The 22,859-nt window shown below is 38.8% G+C and overlaps 1 protein-coding gene across 2 annotated transcripts in view; it reads left to right on the top strand.

Moving 5' to 3' along the window:
• aig1 (androgen-induced 1 (H. sapiens)) overlaps positions 1 to 22,859 on the top strand; it is a 36,799-nt gene that overhangs the window by 2,753 nt on the left and 11,187 nt on the right. Inside the window, exons 2-3 of one of the 2 annotated variants that reach the window (XM_057352071.1) lie at positions 332 to 487; positions 6,121 to 6,222. In XM_057352071.1, the coding sequence (XP_057208054.1) occupies positions 332 to 487; positions 6,121 to 6,222 (258 nt within the window). The remainder of the gene's footprint in view (positions 1 to 331; positions 488 to 6,120; positions 6,223 to 22,859) is intronic. The other variant, XM_057352072.1, reaches the window with a different exon arrangement.

Below are 22,859 nucleotides of genomic sequence, written 5' to 3'. Positions count from 1 at the left end.
GTGTGCGGTGTGTGTTTGCATTGTAAAATGGTAAAGCTTGTCAACTGTGTCTGTATATAGTTCTCTTTCTTGCGATGTGAGACTTACAAGACTCGGATCTATTTTGAGACAATGGATGTCTTGCTTTCATCAAGTTCGCCTTCAACTTCCCTTTGTGTTCCTTTTTAAAAAAGGCTTTGGTTTTGAAAGTCGATGAGACGTCCTCGATAAAAAAAATGGAATGTTAGCTTCAACAAGAGTATCATGCATTTTATTCTTTTAGCATACAATGAAATTCATTTTTGACAGTTTAAATGGTTGTTGCCTAAACCGTGTGTTATGATTTTCTCAGGTCATTCAGGCTGTGTTCTTCGGAGTCTGTGTCTTGACTGATCTCTCCAGCCTGTTAACAAAAGGCAGCGCAAGTATGGAGCAAGAGAGACAACTGAAGAAACTCATTGGACTGCGGGACTGGATGATGGCTGTTCTGGCCTTTCCTGTTGGTGTGGTGCGTACAAACCACCAATGAGATTTCTCTTTTCGCATATGTACACTAACTGATTGAGATCTATGGGAATTCTGTTTATTTGTGTTAGTTGGACCTACAGCCAGAGATTGAGCATCGCTGCCAACTCATGACCTAGATAAACTTCATATAACATGCTGATTCCAGTTTATGAAGATGATGTTTAGATAGAATCAACATTAAAAAATTAGGATTGAAATTACAAAAACACACATTTGAAATAAGTTATGTGAAACTAAAATAACCCAGAAAATTCTCAGCTGTTATACTGTAAGCCTTCATGAACAGCTTTTTTGTACACAGCCAAATCAGTCATTGGCTGGCTGATTTACGGTGCGGTTAGCTTAAGTGTGTGAACCTACAGTAAACTCTCTGAGCCATCAAGTTCCATTGTTAATGTGTGGGAATGAAAAAAAAATAGTACTGTAATGTAACATGAATGCAATACTTTGTCTGAAGTTACCCTTCTCCTCCCACTCATGTCATTGACATTAAGATCTGAAACCGCAGGACAACAGAGGCGACTATTCAAAACTTGTTTCGAGCAATCGTTCAGTGGATTCAAAAAAAGGAGGGTTGTGTGAAGAGCACATTGGTTGGGGTTGATGACGGTAAAATACCGCATGCTGCAAAATGCTTGACAGATGCTATTTTGCAACTCAAGCATTAAATACAAACATGCAATTTTATAGTTACATTTATATTCTGTGTTTGCGCTACCGTTCAGAAGTTTAGGGTCACTTTTTCATTCCATATTTATATGTTTTTTTACACATTGTAGAATAATAGTAAAATCATCAAAACTGTGGAATAACACAAATGTAACTAATGGGAATTATTTTGCCTAGAATTTGCCTAGAATTTGCAAAAAGCAAGATAAGATCTCACCCTGGCATGCTTTTTGCGTAAACAATATTGAAGTTCCCATCTAAACAGGGCTCTTATTGGGCAATTTAATGTGATAGTTCACCCAAAAATTTAAATTCTGTCATCATTTACTCACCCTCTTGTCATTTCAAACCTTTATGACTTCTTTCTTCCACAGAACACAAAAGAAGATATTTCGAAGAAAGTTAGTAACCGAACAGCACTGGCCCCCATTCACTTCTATTGTATGGAGTCAAAACCAATGCAAATGAATGTGGACCAGTTAACAACATTCTTCGAACGATTACTTTATAAAAATAAAATAAAGTAAAAATTGTTCATAAATGTTACTATTTAATCTAAATGTTGCACCTAAAAAATAATTTTACTATAGTGTAATACAAAGTGTCAAACCAAGAGTCATATAAAAACAAATGATGCTAGAGCTTTTCTCACGACTAACATCAATTTCTTTGAACCAACTGGTAAACTCAGGGTGATATAGGCTACTGTATAGTGACTGTCAGACCCCAGTTACCCACAAGTTCACACAGGTGTCCTAACAGAGGAAACACAGTTTTAGGTCATCATGGGCATGTTCCACAACGCCTGACAACCAGAAAAGTAGGTTTAGACTTATTCATCAGACATGAATAGACACTAGGTGCCTTCAGGTCTGTATTTAGACCATGAAAACATTGAATCATCAAGTCTGAGTAAAGTGACATTGAAATATGTGTTCTGAGTTGTTTATCACACAACAGAAAAGTGTGTTATTAACCACCCAGCCAAATTTGAATGGAGGAAAAAACATCCAGGTAAATAAAATAAGTTATCAAAATCTTGGAAAAATAAGCAGGACTCTCTGCCCTCAAACGCTGGGGGCGTGTCCGCTGTTGGCGCTGAAGCCACGCCCACTCGCATCGCTCAACCGGAGTCCCCAGCCCAGTAGGCTATATGTGAATTATGTGAATACGTTTTATGGGAGGATTTGAATTCAAACATTCATCATTGTATTCATCATCATTCACGAGCAGGTTAAAAGGTATGCGTATTTGGCGTGCTGTCCGGGGAGAAGGCTCCAGGCCCGGTATAGCCCGAACCCAAAGCTCGTTGTGGTTGTAAATAGCAGCCGGCAATGTTCAAAGATAGCATTTGTGCACGGAGGCAACTTAGAGAGACAGGCTTCATAGGCAGCGTAACAGAATTCTATTGAATTATAAACAGAGAGCGTTTTTGTTATAACCAATCACATATTTAGAAATTACAATACTAATTTCTCGCTAGAAATGCAACCAAAAGTTATTGAGAGTGAAAATTAAACTTACATTTATACAAAACTATGCTCCAACAGGCGTTTCGGCCACCATTTTATTTTTTCGAGCTTGAGCCTTCTCGGCCAATCACGTTCCTCGCATGCTGTTATGGAAAGGACAGGTCTCTGTCATTGGTTAGCTGTGAAAAAGGTGCTTGACAGGACGTTTTTTTCAGAAAAGTTGAAGTTTTTTCAACCTCAAAAAGACACTCTGAGCTGCAGAAAAGACGCTGGCGTTTTAAAAGGCGCTCAGGACTTTTTTTGAAAACACTGTTTACTCCATATGATTATAATTTAAAACCGCTTCAAAGAAGAAGTGAACACAGACAGCTTTGTCTTTTTATAGTGGTTCTCTCTTGAGCTGATAAGGTAGATGCTGAGATTGCTGATAGCGAACTAGCCGGGTGGATTATCTGATCGTGCTCCTCTCGAAATTTGTTAGTTAAACATCATTTACTGAAGCATGTCGCGATCACGCGCAGTGATCCTCCTTCCGTTCGTGTTATTCTTCCCCGTCCATTCGCGTCTGCGTTACCATTTGCTTGTCATTTGGTGTGAGATTTGTTTAGTTGGGCAGAGTGAGAGCCTGAAAGCGTGTGCGAAAAGCTTACAACCCTGAGCTCGTGATTGAGCAGACACCTGATGCTAGGCGCTCTAGTGATAGGGGAGGGGCCATGCATGCTCGGACGCTCCATTGTGTCATCGAGCCCCCCTTTTAGCCCCGCCCAAAAAATCCTGAACAGAGAATTGGTGAAAAGCTGTTTAACGGTTTAACTCCACAATTCAGTACTACATACTTCTGAGTCTTTGTAATGTGTTTCAGCAATACATTTCTAACATCTATAATGTGTTTAGAAACAATTCTCAGAATTATCTTTACCCGGACTTTAAAGGCACAATAGGGAAGCTGACGGAAGAGTCATGAGCCTGCCTGTCGGGTCAGACAGCATCTGTATTCTCTCAGCATGTACTGCTATATCTGGACACATTCACACATGATACTTTGCATAAGGGGACTACAGACACCAACACACATTGTCTTAAAAGTACAGTCCATTTGATATACAAATACTAATACTGTATTGTTGCACAACCAGCTTTGCTACGATGTAAGATCCTTTTCTCTAAAGTGTAAAAGGAAACGTTGTTGTTTGTGTGTGTGTATGTCTGTCATTGCCATCAGATAATTGCATGGAAAATATTTAAATTGTGCTCACAAATGTCTTGCTTTGTCTCCAGCCGGCTAAAGATCTTTTAATATTGCATGGCGCAATGTTAGCGGGAAGTTTAAGATGTCAAAGAACAGTGTCAAAGTGACCTAAACGTTAAGTGGAAAGAAAATTGACTCTGCTCATTTCATTTTAATGAACGAGACACAGGCAATCCCCATATCACAGATAACAGAAACCGGCTCTTAGAGTAAACAGGACAATGCGTAATAAATAATAAATAAATAATTCAGAGTTATAAGTAATAATTAATTCTGCACAGTGTAAATAGCTCGGTGTAAAGAAGAGGTGATGACAGACCGAGGAAGCCTTCCTTGTTAGCTTGTAAAAAAAGTAGAAGCCAGGCAGCCGTGATATGAACAGAGACTTGATGCTTGACTTGGCCGTGGCTCTCAGTGTAAGAGCTGAATATGAGGCTCAGTTTACAGACATCACAATCAACATAGTCTGTGGTGACGGTAATATTGGGAAACTGTACGAGTTCACGTGATATGCATCCTTTGTTAGCCATAGCCGGGTCACTTCCTGGCACTTATTACTGATAGATGTGACTCTGGCTGTGAAAACCCAGCTTGAAAGAATTGTTCACCCAAAAATGAAAAATATGTCTTCATTTATTCACCCTCAAGTTGTCCCAAATCTGTATAAATGTCTTTGTTCTGATGAACACAGAGAAAGAAATTTAGAAGAATGCTTGTAACCAAACAGTTCTTGGCCACCATTGACTAAATCGTTGTACAAACATTCTTTCCTGATATTACCTTATAGAACAGAATAGGGCAGATTTCTGCACTATTCAGGTAGTCTATGTTGCTACATAAATGTATAAATTCCCTCAGTTGATGGATAATATAGAAGCTTTGCTGTGTGTTATGCGGTTTATCCACAGTAGTGAGAGAGTGTGGAACCATCAAAACCAAATAAACCACCTGTCTGAAAGAACTTAATTCAATTTGTGTTTATACGCTTTCAAGATGAAGTTCAACCGTTCACTTGAAATATGCTTTCGAAGCACAACAGTTCCCATTCACAACATTTATCCTCATAGTGCCGCCTGTTTATTTGGGCACAGCGACCATCATCCAAGCCGTGGAAACCAGAACCCTGCAAAATAATCGGAGACGCCCAATCCAAACAAGAACCTGTCACGCCCATAAATGAGGCCTATTAATGCAAATACGTTTGAGCAGTTCTGAATTGAGGAAGTGAATTTTCTTGCTCTCAAGCTACTTGGAATGCTCTTTCAGACGGCCTGCACGCTCAGCTCAAGCATGCTTGTTTTATTACAGCGTGTGTGATGTTCTCGTAGTGTCCTTACTACACAAGACATCTGTAGCTCCGAGTGAGGGCTGGATGAAAGCAGGGAGAAGAACTCACAGCTCTCAGGGATTAATTATGGTATGCTGATGGAAAAAATATCAGCTCCACGTGTTCGGCTGTTCTCATTGCTGGGTTTAGTGTTCGTCGTGGGTTTTGCGTAGACATTGTGTCCTTCATGTGGGGAATCAAAGAGGATTTTAGACAAGTTCTAGTTTTTGGCATAATGAGGTGCAATTGTTAAAGGGACAGCTCACCCAAAAAATGTATTCACCCTCAGTTCCACATCTGTATAAATTTCTTTGTTGTGATGAACACAGATATTTGAAAGAATGCTTGTAACCAAACAGTTCATGGCCACCATTGACTACCATAGTAGAAAAAATTCCTTTATAAATTTCTTCTGTTCTGTTGAACAAAATAGAAGATCATTTAAAGAATGTAGGAAAGCGAACAGTTCTGGGGCACTTTTCACTACCTTTGCCATTTTTCCTACTATGGCAGTCAGTGGGGTCCAATCCAAATATCTTTCTCTGTGTTCATCAGAACAAAGAAATTTATACAGATTTGGAACAACTCGAGGGTGAGTTTTTATTTTTGGGTGAACTGTCCCTTTAAGAGTTAAGCAGTCTGTCAAAAAAACTGCTGGATGTCTCATGCAAGGAGAGGGCTCAATTTAAAATATTTGCGGGAACTGTCTTAAAATGTTGTGAAGTTGCTCTAAAGATGCATGATGCAATTTTGTATTATTCACGAATAAACATGACTCTCAAAAAATGAATTAGGCCTACTTCTGTGTTTTTTGTATGTGTTAAGCAGAGACACAATATTATGCACTCAATATATAGATTACATTTGAAAAAAAATTCATCTTTTTTTGTTTGTAGTTTGTGGTGACTATGTTCTGGGCTCTGTACCTGTACGACAGAGATCTGGTTTACCCAAGACTTCTGGACAACTTTATACCTCAGTGGCTAAACCATGGCATGGTGAGTGTGAAAAGGCTCTCTTCCCTACTAGAAATGACAAGACTGCACCCTCAAAATCACTGACATTATAACTGTCACTATAAATAAACAAGATGTACTGTACAGTACATTATCAGGAAGGCACTATTTTCATTCTCCTGTTGCACATTGACGTCAGATGTGAAAATAGTTGGTGTGGGTTGTGCAATTGTGAATTTCTTCAGGTGGAACAAAAGCTCTGAGGTCAGATAGTAGCAGGTATTGTCTATGACAGGTGGGTTTGATGACTTGCGGCTATTTGGAATGTTCAGTGATTAAGTATCAAATCACAAACACCATGGTTCACCATTTCCCAACAGTGTCTGTTGGCTCCAGTGGACAGGGCTGTTTATGTTTTATGAACCCGAAACACATTTTCAACATTAATGGAGCATTAATGAATAAAAATATATCTGTTTAATAAAGATGTTATCATATCTGTGAAGACTCGACTACAATTGACCCTTCACAAGCAGTTTGATTGACAAGCGATCTCACTAATCATAACCCCCGTGACTGACCGCCATTTTGTCCGACAAAACAAACCAGTCCGACAAACCTGGCGTAGTAGAGCTTTGTTGATTAATATGAAAAAATTGCTTTTTAATTATTGTAATAGTAAACAGAGATATATACCCAGCTTTAATAAACGTCCACACTATAACGATAAACGATAACTAAATTATAACTTTTAAAAATCATTCTAAACCCAGCTAACACAGTTACGTTGTGACGACGTACCTGGACCGGACCATAGACGTTGCCATGACATACCATAATAACGTTCCAGCGATGTAACTTTGTGATTCCCATATTCGTCATGACGACGTAACATTGGATGTTGTTGGGACATGAGCTGCGACCGAAATCGCATACTGTGACATTACGTACTGAATTTGAGTACCTACCTATCGGCCGTCAAAACAGTATGTTCTATATAGTATGAGTGGGAGTAGTATGAATACATTTCGGACATACTGCGTCCGCCATGTTTTATGGTCATGTGACCCGTATGCTCTTTGACCTATGACGTATTAACAACAACCTACAATGTGAGAGTTGATAAAAACATAATTTATTCACGAGAAATTAATTTATTGGCACTCACATTAAAAACGGACGTACGCCTTAAAGTTTTCCGCTATATTTATTTGATTTACTTTTGAAATTTGCCCGTTGCTCAGCTCCCCTGGCATCATGGGATAGAGAAGTGTCCATCCGATCCACACTCACAAATCTCAACAGAAGTAGTAGTCCATCCGGGTATTTCTCGCCTACTGTTTTTTGCATACTGAGGTTTCGGACATGACTCATACTCATTTTCGCCTACTATATAGTATGGAAGTAGGCGATTTTGGATGCAGCCCTGGTGATTACCTCCTGAAGACATACCTGGGACGTACCATATTCGTCGCAGCGAATAATGTCCTAATAACCAAACAGTCACGTTGTTAAAATCGTTTTTTTATTTAATTTAAACAATTATCATCTCTCACATGGCGGATTAAATTGATTTGTGATTTAATCTGTGCGTTAAAGATTCAATTTTATGCACAATTGGAGTAATTCTCTATTCAAATATGTATAAAGCACAGTATAACGATTATAAATCACAATCAGATATTTTATTTGCACTGTAGTACATGACATAAAAAAATCAAAGACTTCAACACAATAAGATGATTTAAAGCAGATATTTATTGAAAGAGATGAATAAACATATGTTTAAGCTTAACATTATATTGTTGTCCTACCACATAAGTTTAGCAGGTTGTCCATTTTTAAAAACAACAATCAAAAGCTTCTTTAGTCACATTCACAAACACACGTTCATTTAAACGCGTCAAATCGATCGAAAATCACTAAAATATGTGTTTATACCTTACAGATGTGAGAGTAAAGTAAAGAAAGAATATTTATAAACCTCTAAAGGAATGTCAGGCAGTGACGAAAAAAGAAATGACCGTTAACGTTTAAATGATGCGAGCGCGCGGCTCTTTGCAGAACAGAAAAGGCGCGTGCGCGCACATATCAGACGCGCGCACTAAATAAATTGAAACGCAGTTTTAATTGTGGTATCGAATTAAACTCCTGTTTAATAGCTGTCAGAAGTCAGATTTATTGCATTCGTCTTGACATTATAACAGATTTTACTCTGATCATACATTTTCCTCACAATAACATATTAAATAGAAATGACCAGATTCATTAATCAAATGACCAGTGTCCAGGTTATCTGAAGACCAGTACATCACGCAGTGGCGGAGCCAGAGGGGGGTCCAAGGTGGCACTGAACACCCCTCACATCCAATTGGCCACCCTGGGGGCCACCCCAAAATTTGATTCACTACTTATGTTGATTGACATCTGATTTCACCTTTCGTTGAACAATGCTTTTATTTTGACGTTCGGGGCCCATGCTTGCACATGACGTCACCGCACACGAAATTCAAGTCTAGTTGAGAATGAGAATGGAAAAAAGTTGTGCGATGGATTGTACAGCGTGAAATCTGAGATTTATTTTTAAAGACTGACGAAAGAGAGAAAAGAAGCAAATGGACCGCTGCTAAACAAATGGAATATTCAAAAGTACCCACTTGCTTGCTAGCCATTTCAAGTCCGACCCAGCCAGCTACGTTTTTTTGTTGAACCATACCATTATAGTGTTATCTACCTACTTTCTAATGTTACACTTTTAAATGTTGCGTAAATGTAAAGTTTTCAGCATTTTCTAACCTTAGATAAATATAAACAGTGTCGGGAGAGATCCTCTGTTTCTTTTAACATTGTAAGCAGGTGTACTTCATACAAACTTTAGAAGGAAGAAATAAGTTTCCCTCTTTAGCCTTGGCTTTAGGATTCCTAAACAACTTTTCATTGCGTAAGTTTATGTTAGGCTCCATTAACAGATAGTAAATCAGTTCCCAACATAACATACAGTGTGTACATCAGATACCAATCAGAGGCATTTAAATGATTCACCGGTGAAGAAGAGCTGTGCTGAAGTGCGTCACGCTCAAAAAGTTTATCATTAACCGCGTACAGATACGATGTAAGAAAGAGATTCATTAGTCAGACTCTTTACTGTATTACCTGAAGCCATTGAGTGTTTTAGTGATGTTGGATGTTTTTTGTTTGTCTTCTACATATTTCCCCTTTGAATAACTGCTTTTTATGTTCCTTAGAGAATCAAAAAAGTAATAAAACAGCAATACAATAATTCATAAACGCTTCTCGGCTTGTTTTGTATCATGTAAAGCGTGTGACAAGTGTTCATGTATCCTAATATCTGAAAGTAATACTCAAGATGACAACATCAAGGGCAATAATCAGCATCAATGATTTTGTTTTAATCTTGCAGTCTTATGGAATGAGTTTATGTTTTATCAGATATATGCTGCTCTGATCCACATCAGTTTAAAGACACCTCTGGTGCTGCTTTGTTTCTGTTTAAATTAAACAAGTTATCAGGGTTAAGCTATGTTTTCAACGTTTTAATTATTTATATTTTATTGTTTATTTCATGTACATACATTTAGAAGTAAATTATCACTTGTACCTCTTATCAGCAGTCAGGATTTATTTTTTTATAATTTGATGCCAGGTCAGGGTTAAACACACATTTTCTGTCATGGTCTGTGGACCCCCTGAAGTAGCCTTGGCCACCCCCTGGCCACCCCATATATAAAACTCTAGCTCCGCCACTGACATCATGTCGCTATTAATGAACGAATTCCAGACAGGAGCGTTCGCGAAGTGGTGTTTTAAGGCGGAATAAAAGAATTATTGATATATTACTTACTGTATATATTACAAGTATGAGCAAGCTGGCAAGATATGCTTTGCCTCCCTGTGATGTGATGAGCACACCTTCAGCCTTCAGAGAGCAGCATTTGCAGAGACATTTTAAAGGAAAGACGTTTTCAGCAATGAAGTCGTAAAGCAACAGCTGTACTGTGTTTGTTGTATTTAACACATATAAAGATTAAGACACTGATGGACTGTTATTCTTTTCTGTACCGACCTAATATTTAAAAGTTTACTTTCATTTTCACAAAGAAGAATCGCGGCCGACCAAAACTCTACCCGAAGTCTCTCTCTCTCTCTCTCTCTCTCTCTCTCTTTCTCTCTCTCTAAAATTGTCACTACTACAAATTTCGGAGTAAATATAAACACTAAATACACCACATTTAGGTTAGCTATACATCCATTTGTGTGACAGTAACGTTAGTAGCCTACTGCATCGCGCGAGTTTACAATTAACGTATCGTTATCGTCTGCTGGTGCGGACGCAAATATAGGTATAATTATTGTTACAGTTATCTCATATCCTAAATATATCCCTCGAATGCATATTGCAGACCTTTTTGTCTGAAATCAGCGTGTAATTTCTCCAGAAATTCTTCACTATTTCCCCAGGGAGTGCACACATTTACACTGGAAGGCAGCGCATGGCTGATACCGAAAACTTGTCGGACATAGAAACAGGAACGAAGGGGGGCGGGGTTTTGCGAAGGGTCAATTAGTTTAGAAGAGTCCCTACAAGAAATATGTTATAACCTAAACATCTTATTCAATCTAATCTGCTGAGGTGGCCACTAACAAAAAGGTTTGGGGACCTAGAGGCTTGTGATGTATTGAAAGGAAACATGACACGTAATGAGGCTGTTATTGGAAATGTGCTTGAATGTCTCAGTCACCGCTAATTGTGGGATGTACTCACTTGACTTGGGAATAGCCCAGACCCAAGGACAACATATATACTGGTTGCTAGGGAAACATGCCTGAGTTATTAATCAACATGAATGGAACCTTTGAGCCTAATCAAAAATTGTGTCTATCTTTAATGCTCGGTGGCATTGTGAAAGCACAAGCAATTTGATAAAAGACCGCAGGGCTTTTAGACCTTTGAACATTCGTCATTAAAGGGATTACCCAAAAATAAAAATTGTGTCTTCATTTATTCATCATCATGTCAAATAGGACCTGTATATGACTTTCTTTGTTCTGTGGAACACAAAAGGAGATATTTTGAGAAATGTCTCATACAGTGGAAGTCAATGGGGGCCAATGTTGTTTGGTTACCAATGTTCTTGAAAATATCTTTATTTGTGTTCTGCAGAAGAAAGAAAGTTATACAGGTTGAGTAAATGATGAAAGATTTTTCATTTATGGATGAGCTATCCATCTAATGCACAAGATACCTTATAGCTCCTTTCCAAGTGGGCAGCCTCACTGCCTACATAGACAACCTCCATATCACATGAAACCTCATAAATGATTTGTAATGTGCTACACAGGTAACATATATCGTTCTGTACATGAGATTTGACTCACAATTGACAATGGATTTCAATATTTTAGCATATTGCATAAGCTAACAACCACCATTATATTATAAGCTATCTACTTCATTATTTGTGTCAACGGTCACACACTAAAAAGTTAAGTAAATATTCTAAGTGATAAAGTACATTCACTTCTATTGTATGGACACAAAACCAATGAAAGTCAATGGGGGCCAGTTAACAACATTCTTCAAAATATCTTCTTTTGTGTACTGCTGAAGAAAGAAAGTCATAAGTGATTTGTAATGTGCTACACAGGTAACATATAGCGTTCTATACATGAGATTTGACTCACAATTGACAATGGATTTCAATATTTTAGCATATTGCATAAGCTAACAATCACCATTATATTATAAGCTTTAAAATACATAGCACAAACAAACCTTATAGGCTATATATATAATATACTGTATATATAACCAACATTTCTTTCAATTTCTTTAAACTTGTGAGGCCCTAAAATGCCTTCTCCATTGGGGGGTCATTGAAACAGTCAGAGCAAGAGTACATTAGCACATGAGAAATTAAAGCCATGTGGTTTGAAATTTTTTAAATGTTAATTCTTTAGTAACAGGTTCTTTCTTTGTTCGGAAAATAACATTGCAGGTTACTTTAGATAATTATCTTTACATGCAATGTAAATGACGTCAAACTAACATTTCCTGCAAAATCATACCCTACAGCTAAACTTACAGTATAAATCAAAGCTAACCAATGTGAATTGGGATAAGGTAGGGAGACTTGGGATTTTTTATGTACATTGATTGTACATAAAGAAAAAAATTATAAATCAAAAATGATAAATAGCATCTTTATATTATTGCATCTTTAAATAATTACACTGATCATATCCCTCCTCATTTTTTCCTAACAGCATGTGTTTTACTTTGGTCAGTTCAGTCTCAATTTAGTTGATCAAACCAGTTTTTCGCTGTGGAGGTTGTTCTCAGACAATGTTTTTCTCCAGTCCTTGTGATTCGAGTCGAGTGGGTTTCTGAATTGACCCAAGGGAGAGGAGTATCTTACAGCTGAGAACAATTTGAGATAGGCAGAAAGTTCCAGATCAGCCCGTCTGCTATGCGACGGCCTAAGGAGGGTTACTCCACTGTAAATATTTTGAAGCATTCCATGGTACCACAACTGTTTGTTTACCCGTGCTTCCATAGCGATGGTCTTCTGTTCACAGGCTGCTTTGTCAAGTGACTAAGACCAGTTTCTGGAGAAACAAGGAAGTACAATCAGTCAGGAGTCAAATCTCAACCATGGCGTATTTACGTTTGCCTATCAAGTGAAGCCCTCACGGCAGGGCATTTATCCTTCAGTGTGATGAACTGGAAAAAGGAAGTAGAACAATGCAAGGAGAAAATAGTGCAAAGCAACTTATTTCAATGCACAAGACAGGTTTACAGTTTTGCTATTGTGTGGCATTAAGGCTGCAACGAAAATGGAAACTTTCCAGATCTATGTAGACACATCGCTTTTTTCTCCACAGAATATGAGTGCAGACAGGAAGGTACATGAAAAGAGTTTTTCTGACGGAGAAAGGACAGTTTCTTGTTTTGAAGCTGTCAAAGTCGTTGATGTATATTTGGAAAGCCTATAAGGACTTTTAATAGGGCAATAACAATCAGAACAAGCCACTTGAACAGCAAAAGGCCCGTGCTAGACTTTCACGGCATCATCGAGAGGCAGTTTGCTTGCGTCAAAGTATCTGACAATAATAATCCCGTCTCCTATGTGCAATTACTTCACTGTAGAGAGAGGCCTGTCAGAGAAGCCTTGCGTTCCTCTAATGATAATGGCAGCGGACCCCCGCTGAGCAGACCCCACGTTCAAAGCACCTCGCTTGAAACGCATACCACAAATAAACATCTTAAACCTCCTTAGAGAGCACTGTTCAAAAGACCGGGCTTGAAACAACTGGTGCTCGACTCAAAATTGCGGTATGTAAAGAAACAGAGAGGCAGAACTCGAGGATGAAGATATTTCAGGAGCGGACGAACGGCTTGAGCTCTCAGCGTTTAACTTTCCTCATATTTAATGCAGCAGGCAGGTTCACGGTAGCTTTGAAAGACACAGGTCATTGTGCACGGGGGCTTTTATGACTGATTACCTGTGGTAAACAACCCCAAGTTCTCCATCGCCCTTTATTCAGGCTGCTAATTGTTTGGAGGAAACAAACACGATACACAGCAATTGCCTTTCCACGCCGTGACCTTGGAGGCACCTCTTTATACTAATTAATCATAAGTTCAATGTCATAAATATTTACTACCTACTTACGGTTTGATGAGCTCAACCTTCATGGATATTCCTGAGGCTGGTACACGCTTCTTTGACAAACTAACATTTAAACATTATAAAGCCAAATGCTGGTTTGTTGGTAAAACAACTCACTATTCCATCAAACAAAAGACGTTCATCTTTGCATGTCAGTGTTTATATTTACAGATGAAGATGGTAAGGCAGAGAGTGTTTCACACACACATGCACGCCCTTACAAAAAAAGAAGTATATTCAAGTGTGAATCCTACTAAAAAAACAACAAGCATACTTTAAATCTACTTTTTATGTACTTCTCAGAAATATACTTAAAATTACATTTAATATACTTAAACTGGCAGAAAAGTATATTGGCCTATACTTGTACTCAACCTTAAAAATATAAAGTTCTACTGTGAGCCCGTGTCCACCGAGGCGCTTTTACGTGGCTGAAAACACCAGGAGCTCGGGTGAAAACACCCGTTGCAGGCGCAGCGTTCTGCCCCAAGTTGGAAACAATTGAAAAAACAAGCCGTACGCCGGCAGAAACACCTCGGTGGACACAGCCCCTAAGTATACTTTGTGTCTTATAAACTTACATGTTCATTTAGTTTAGTAACAATATATTACATAATACACACAATATATGAATAGTATAAGTCAACTTAAACAAAACCTACAATTATACTAGCATAGTGGTTTACTGAGATTATACTTTAAAGTGTACTGCTAGTATTGAACTAGTCAATCTGTATACCTGTCGAGTTCATTTATAGTATAGTTTCAGTACAAAAACAATTGTAAACTAGTTGTGTACTTAAAGTTTACTACTGTCACACGTATAGTATGCAGTACTTCAAAATACACTTTACAACTTAAAAGTGGGACAATTTAGTCCCAAGAATAGTACACTTACAAGTAGGCCTACACTACTATTGCATTGATATTAGTATACATACAAGATGAATTACTCTTAAAAACTTTACCTAACTTAGTAAAATAAACTTGAAGTATGCTTCTTTTTTGTAAGTGTATACAGTATACGGTTTCATCATATATCACATAACATACTGGATATGTGGTGTACCGTATGTGAAACATCATTTTTGCTGTCACACAGAACATCCAAATATACAAAAAAAATGAGCTGTTTGCTGGCGTTTCTTGCTTTTTTTGGTAAAGTCTATAGCATCTATTTCTCCATCCGATAAAATACATTCTCACACAAGCACCCCATTTAACCCAGCAGTCCAGCCTAACTAATAAAATCCAGTTCTTAAAACTGTTCTAGCTTCCCTTGGCCTGTAAAGAAAAACTCACACTGCGAGGAACTCGGCTATGCAGGCCCTATTTTAAATTGTCTCTCGACCTGTTTGTGGCATTTCACTGCAATTCCTTCTGCTGGATTTGTGGGATGTTGTTTAGAGTAGAAAATAGCTCTGCCCACAGGCCAATTTGGAGAGCGCTCTCCTCAGAAAATTGTCTCGAACTGGGCGCTCCCGCTGCGAGTACAAGTATGTTGAGACTGTCAGGATAAGCGTTTCATCATTTACAGTAACAAGAATGTATCCTCCGAGTGGGGGGGGGGGGGGAATATATCCGTGGGGCTAAAATTGATCAATGTCGCCGTCCATGGCTGCATTAAAGTGGTCCTGGCTTTTGAAGCTCTCCAGCGGTGCTTTCTCTGTAGCTAATAACATGTTTGGTTAGCCGCTGTCAGATGAACCTCAGAAGTGCCAGACAGAGTTGTGTCTGCCTAACCAATGGTATTACACAGACCGTCTTTGGGACACCAGGAGGATAAGAACCAGATGTGTTTGTATCTTGTGTCAGACATTTTTTGAGCTCTGCTATACTTTATATTATACACTGTCTACACCGGATGTAAGCGTGATGCGTCAAAACTAAATGGCTCCGGTTATAACAAAATAAAGCTGTGTATGTGGGAAGCATCCCTTGCGATGCAAATTGATTTGTATTTCTGACAAACATAAATGCATATTTTTATATATTTTATATAAAGAATTATTAAATATATGTGATTAGCAAACATTGTGAGATGATGTGTTGCTTGTAAAGCTTCCACTGTCAGCAGACTCGAACCACTTTTACTCAAATCTCTTTCTGTACAGACTATGAAAACATCAACAGAGGCCGTCTCACAACTAGAAATGACCATTTACGTTCCAGACCCTGACCCATAAGCCCATTATTAATCGCATGAATTTGCCATTATTGCGAAAGTAAGTCAAGCTGTTCATGGATTGCTATCTGGTGGTCATTGCCAACTGTTACGGGTAACACAAGTCCAGACTGTAATTCTTCAGATTGCATGAAGATGCAAAATCATTTTAATGACATGTTTAAACAAGGCTCCCCTTCATTATGGCCATTGAGGTTCCAAAATCTTTTGTCCCGTGGCTTGCCATTCCTCGTATGCAACGAAGTAGAGTGAGGCCAAATAAATTATCATTTTTGTGGTCTTTTCTACGACGGACTGGGTTCACATTGCAGCACCGTCATCATCCTTTGACAATTCACTCGTTGACTCTGTCATGGGCCGTCAGAGAATGCATGCTTTGATCTCATGTTGAACTGACCAAGGAACACAGAGAGTTTCAGGATTTTTTCCAGAAAGCATAATGGTTGTGCGGCTTTGGCTCTTTTAAAAGATATAGTGAGCTTCCTTTGTCTCTGGTTTTAAAACTGAAATTCATATTAAATGTCCAGTGTATGAAATGAAGCGTCATCTAGAGGTAAGGTTGCGAATTGCAACCAACGGCTCACTCCATCCCTCCCTTTCGAAGTACTACGGTGGCTGACAGAGGACTAAGATGTTGTCACGTTTTCACCTCTTTGCTTAAGGAGATAAGGTATTTATGAAACGCGCTCTGTAGAGCAGTTTGTTCGTTTAGGGCTACTTTAGAAACAACATGGTGAATTCCATGCAAGGGGACCCGCGGTGTATGTAGATAGAAATAGCTCATTCTGAGGTAATAAAAACATAACGCTTCATTATGTAAGGTGCCCCAAAAACATCTCTCACTTGACAAACTCAGGAAGGGTTTTGGCTTAAGACATCAGTTCTTTTAAATATTTTTGATTTATGTTTCTAAATATTTGTAACATTTTACATTTCCTTAAAATTTGTAAACATAATTTCTCTTCCCTTTATTATTTTTGTTTTTTTAATGTATCAATGTTTTTCCCTGAAGGACACAAGTTAGCCTACAATTGGCCAAAACCAGACAATCTTTGCATCAGGAGGGTGCCTATTGTGCCTGAAAATGCAACCTACAGAGGCAGCGCACTAGGTTTTAAAACAGAGCTTGATGCATTATTCAAGAGTGCATGTTAGAACATTTAAGCACTAAAAAAGCATTTAGCTTCATCTATGTAAACTCCCCTTATTGTGACTTAACTATGTACAGCATGCCGCATTATGGAGTGGCTGTTCTTGTTTTCTTTCTCATTGTGCTGTGGTGTTAGCGTTGACATTTCGCTTGGCAACCACAACACTTGCTAAAGCTCCAGATTGACAGGAGGGATTTGCGTTTTTTATCTGGCAGGAGTCCATCCACTTGCTAGGGACATAATGTACTAAAGTCTTATGCAATGACGGTTAGCTGCAAGTAAACCTTATTAGTGAAATCAAATGATGTTATTGAAATATGCTTTATCCAAGATTGTTATTTAAACAAAAATGCACAACACAATTAGATTTCTTTAAATTCGTGTATCTGATTACAACGGTCAGGTTCTAATTCTTCACGGATTAAATTAAAGCGAGGCCAGTCATGTTGAGGGACAAATTAATCGTAGATCAGCTTTCTGTCATGTGAAAGTCCAAAGATCAGCTACCAAACCAACACGCTTTTTGACACAAAGAAATTCGCAGCTCCATCATGCCAGTACTGTATCCACTGATGCCAGAGAAGATCCCTGCAGCTGTACTAGACTCACCCAGCCAAAAGTGTCTGTCATAACAAGAGATGATCTCCAGAGAGTGCCAACAGAATTCAGGCCTCTGCTCATATGCAGAAACACAGCTGCCTCTTATCAAGAGAACAGAGGGGGAAACTAATTATACCCATGGAGCGGTTGTTTCATAGTCATTTGGGATCTTGTGTTGAGAGCTGAGGTGCACCTTAAAGGGATATTTCACCCAAAAATGAAAATTCTTTCATCATTTACTCACCGTCATGTCATTCCAAACCTGTATGACTTACTTTCTTCTGCAGAACACAAAAGAAGATATTGTGAAGAACGTTGGTAACCAAACCTCATTGGGCCCTGTTGTCTTCCACTGTATTGACACAAAACCACTCAGATATTTCTCAAAATATATTTTTTGGAGTTAAAAAGAATGATATACAAGTTTGAAATAATGACAGAATTTTTATTTTTGCGTGAACTATCCCTTTAAGTGTCTACGTGGAAAACTTTGTGATGATGATCTTCATTAACTTTGTTTGAGGCTCTCAGTATTAAATGAGCTCTGTGTCTTCTATTATCTCATATAAAACCTCCGGGATAACCCAACACGCCTTCAATGAGGCTTGCTTTAAATGATGCCGGCCACGTCTTAAACGCTTTCACACCTGCTTAAAATCGTTTAGTTCTGGGCCACAAGTGTAACGGCCAAATTTGCTGTCAAGCGGTTTTAAGAGCGTTCTCTGTCTGCACTAGTTACGCTTAAAGACTTGTGTATGCCAATGAGACTTGTAAATATAGCAGGTGAATTGAATGTTAACAGCAGATGTTCTCGAGACAGTGGTCATATTGTTCACCAGTTGTTTGAGCCAATATTTGCTGGTCCGAACTTATGATGTATTTTAAGGGGGAAAGCTGTTTGAGGAGGTTAAGCGGTTTTACAATGTTATGTGTACAGATGAGTTTCATATTTAATAGATGGTAAAAATTTCGGTATTTTGCAAGAATTATGTTAAGAAACCTAGAGGCTATTTAGATAATGTCATTGATTTTAAATGCTACTGAAGTGTGCGTTACACCACAAAAAATAATTTCTTAGTATCTATGTCTTGTTTTGCAGGACAAACTTCTAAAAATTCATAAAGCAAATTGCTTTCTTCAGACCAAAATGAAGACATCAAGTCTTGTTTTCTGGAAAAAAGTAATAAAAGGTTGACTTTGTGCTTAAAACAAGCAAAAATATCTGCCAATAGAGTAAGAAAAATAAATTTGAACTTGAATTAAATTTATTTTAACCTCTTTATTAAGCACTTTATTCAAGTTAATTTTGCTTAGGCCATTGGTTGATATTTTGTTTGTTTTAAGCATAAATCCACGTTTATATTTTCTTTCAGAAAAGAAAAGTTAAGGAATTAGGTCATTTTGCCTCTCAACTAAATATATCATGATTTAAGAATTTTTAGAAAAAGAGAAAACTTGACAACATCTTACTGTAGTTCTGTGTCAGCCACAGAGTGAGCCGTTGGTTGCAATTTGCAACCTCGCTGCGAGATGCGGCTAAATGTCATACACTGGACCTTTAACTTTGTTTAACATTAACAATACAAAAAACTCTTCTCATCTAGCTTCAACTCTTTTCCTACTTGGTCACATAGCTTTGTTTGCTGTGCTATTAGTCATTTAGCATTATTCGTGCTGGCAGTTAAAACCATATACCTCTATGAAATAAGCTAAAAAGGAGGCTTTGAGCTCTATAAATAATAATAACAGACACTTCTGTTGGCAGTGAACTGTTATATTATTACATATTCAGCCATGCATGTGGCATATCATTGGGACACGCATGGGACGTTTCAGCTGTCAGTAAATCTGATTCTATGTGGTCTGAACGTGCCGCAAAGAAAACAGAATGAACTCAAAGTCTTAAGCAACTGATTCAAAGAGAAAAACAAATATGTTCAATGATATTGATTCTCCTCGGGGAAATAATCCTTCTCCAGTTTGAAGTGCTCTGTGTTCAGCTATTTCCTTTGGTTTTTCTCAAGTGCTGGGGAACAATTGCAGCTCCATTTTTCTGGACGCCAATATTTCAGTGCTGTCTAGGACGTCTAGCTTGCACCCATGATTAAGTTGCCATGTTGAGCCTGGAAAAGTTACCAGGTGAATTTCTTCCATCCGAACCCCCGTCATTAAACCGAGCGCATAGCTGGACCACTAGCTCATCCTTAACAACTTGGAAAATATTTACCCATCTCAATCCATTGAAAGTATGCGTTCTTGCGTATTTCTCTGCGAAGTTTTTGTTACGGAGGGGCTGCAAAACTTTTCTCTCTAACTCAAAGTTCTTGTGTTTTTGACAGTAGGGCAACCAGTAACCCATGCTTTTAATTTGCACATACAGTAGAAACATCTGTGTTCACACCAGTTTTGATATAGCAGGCTGCTGGTGAGGTGCGATCAACGGTGCATAACGAGCTTGTGAAATCTCACACAAAATGCAGTCATGAATATTACGCTGACCCTGTCTTGCGCAAATATGGCGAGCACAAACCCAGCAGAAAATGTCATTGCTCTGAGAAGGCTCTTTAATCTTAAGAGATTTAATAAAATAGATGTGTTTCATTTACATAAACTTTGTCTTAGATGTTTCCCCGTAACGTGATAGTTCACTCAAAAATTCTTAATTTACCCTCTTTTCAAACCTGTATGACTTTCTTCCGCGTAACATAAAAATATATATATATTTTGAAGAAAGTTGGTAACCGAACAGCGCCGGCACCCATTCACTTCTATTATGGACACAAAACCAATGCAAGTGAATGGGTGCCAGTTAACAACATTCTTCAAAATATCTTCATTTGTGTTCTTCTGCAGAAAGAAACATATACAGGTTTCAAATGACATAAAAGTGAGTAAACGATGACAGAATTTTTATTTTTGGGTGAACTATCACTTTAAATTGCTTTGGAGAAGGACATAAACAAGTGAGACAATTGTTGAAATACATTAATCTCAAGAATGTTGTGTAGCTAAAATAGTCTGTTTCTAGACAAATGTGATAAAAAATGTTTGAGTTTATACTGAAATGTTCAATAATATTGAAATTTCATTGCAGAGCTCAGACATTGCTGAGACTTCTCCTGAAACTTGGAGATATTTGTGAGATTTTTGTGTGTTTTTCTGTGGAGAAATATCTGCTGAGATGCACGCTTTCAAGTTAAATCAAATAGGCTTTACAAGTCACTTGAATTCAAATTATATGGACTTAAATAGATCTTTGATTTTACTTTCCAATGAAGCAGGCGTCTGTGCAAACAGAAGCCAGTATATCCCTCTATCCGTTTTGTCATCACAGAGCAAGCGTTTGACACTCCAACGCTATCAATTTGAAGTACGAGTGGCCCTTTCGCTGTAACAGGAGGGTACCGAGTCAATCTCTCCCTGAAGTGGGTGTCTTTGACAGGGCCTGCCCTGTTTAGAGTTCAGAGTCCTCCGAGCCGTTTTGTTGAAGGGGATTTTCCACAGACACTCCAGGAACGCTGGCCAAAACCACAAGACCATGAGCGCTTCGCTGGCCTGGTGGTCAAGAGAAAAAGAGCTGCCATGTTAAATTAAGACTGGGTCCCACAAACACGAGCTAAAATAAAACACATCTGGGTCAAAAATGCACTGTCAGGCTAAATCTACTGATACTTGTCCAGCTGAGCGGGGACCTAAACAGGCTCTCCGTGTGGCTGTTTGCGATGCAGGTAGAGAAGAAATGCAGCCCTGGGGGTGTTTAGTGGGGACTTCACAGCTGCCAATGGCAGAAGAGGTAAGAGGTCATGTGACCCCCTGTTGGGACCCGTAGGGAGTGTTACAACCGGCCTGGGAGGCTTAGGCAGGGAAACAGGACACCTGACCTTGGGAGCACTCTCTCTGTTACATTAAACCCTCAGTGAGCCCTCTATCAGGCGGCCCCGTACAGAGTTAGCACGCATATCTCCCGTTCAGATTCCATAGGGCTCTATGGCTTTGACAGGTCGAGGGGAGCCGGTTTCTGAGGCAGCGCAAAATAAACCAGGGTCCTTAACCTAAAGCGAGGACTAGTGTTTTCGTATAGACATGCAACTATGTAATTTCTTTTGCTGACTTAAAGGTTTGAGTAATCAAATTGGCTTTACATGTAACTTACTAATGAGATTAAAAAGTGATAGTTCACCCAAAATGAAAATTCTGTCATCATTTACTCACCCTCTTGTCATCTCAAACCTGTAGGACTTTATTTCTTCTGCAGAACACAAAAGAAGATATTTTGAAGAAAGCTGGTAACCGAACAGCGGCGACACCCATTCACTTCTATTGTATGGACACAAACCACTGCAAGTGAATGGGTGCCAGATGAAGTGAAGTGACCTAGCGCCCGGGGAGCAAGTAGGGGTAAGGTGCCTTGCTCAAGGGCACCTCAGTCATTACCCGCCGGCCCTGAGAATCGAACCGGCAACCTTCTGGTCACGAGTCCAACTCTCTAACCATTAGGCAGAAAAAGCTAATACATGACTTGAGCATAACTGAGAAATCTCTCCAGTACCCTGAAAGACCAACCACTGAGCTATGTCCTGCAATGTCTTCAGTTCAAGGTCAGAGTGGCAGAAAACAGCTAGATGCTAATGTGGCAGTAACCGAGGCTTTGACACCTCGACCACAAGGTGTTGTGTTAAATCCAAACTGAACACAGCTGTGACATGCTGCATGCTCTGACTGAGAACAAAAACAAAGCTGTGGTGCGTAGCACGCTATAGGAACTAAAATGTCTAGATATAAGTATGTCCAATGAGCATATTTAGCTAACTAAAAGCCCCAAAAATAATTTTATGCAATCTTTAAAGACATTTTATGATAATGAGTCATGCAGAAAAAATATCAATCATAGTGTGCCTTGGTATGCAACTTCAGAGCCCATGCCGGTCTCTGCACAAGTGATCACAGCCACAAGTCTCTCCGGATCAGTCTAGAGCGCTTAAGAGTCATTGGAGAGGAGCATGAGGGCTTTTGAAAATGGGGCATTAATGATTAGCCCTCACTGCGATCTGA

The sequence above is a fragment of the Triplophysa rosa genome, linkage group LG15, assembly GCF_024868665.1.
Source record: "Triplophysa rosa linkage group LG15, Trosa_1v2, whole genome shotgun sequence".
Lineage (NCBI taxonomy): Eukaryota > Metazoa > Chordata > Actinopteri > Cypriniformes > Nemacheilidae > Triplophysa > Triplophysa rosa.
Note: the sequence above shows the minus strand (reverse complement) of the source record. Positions and strands in the feature narration are given on the sequence as shown.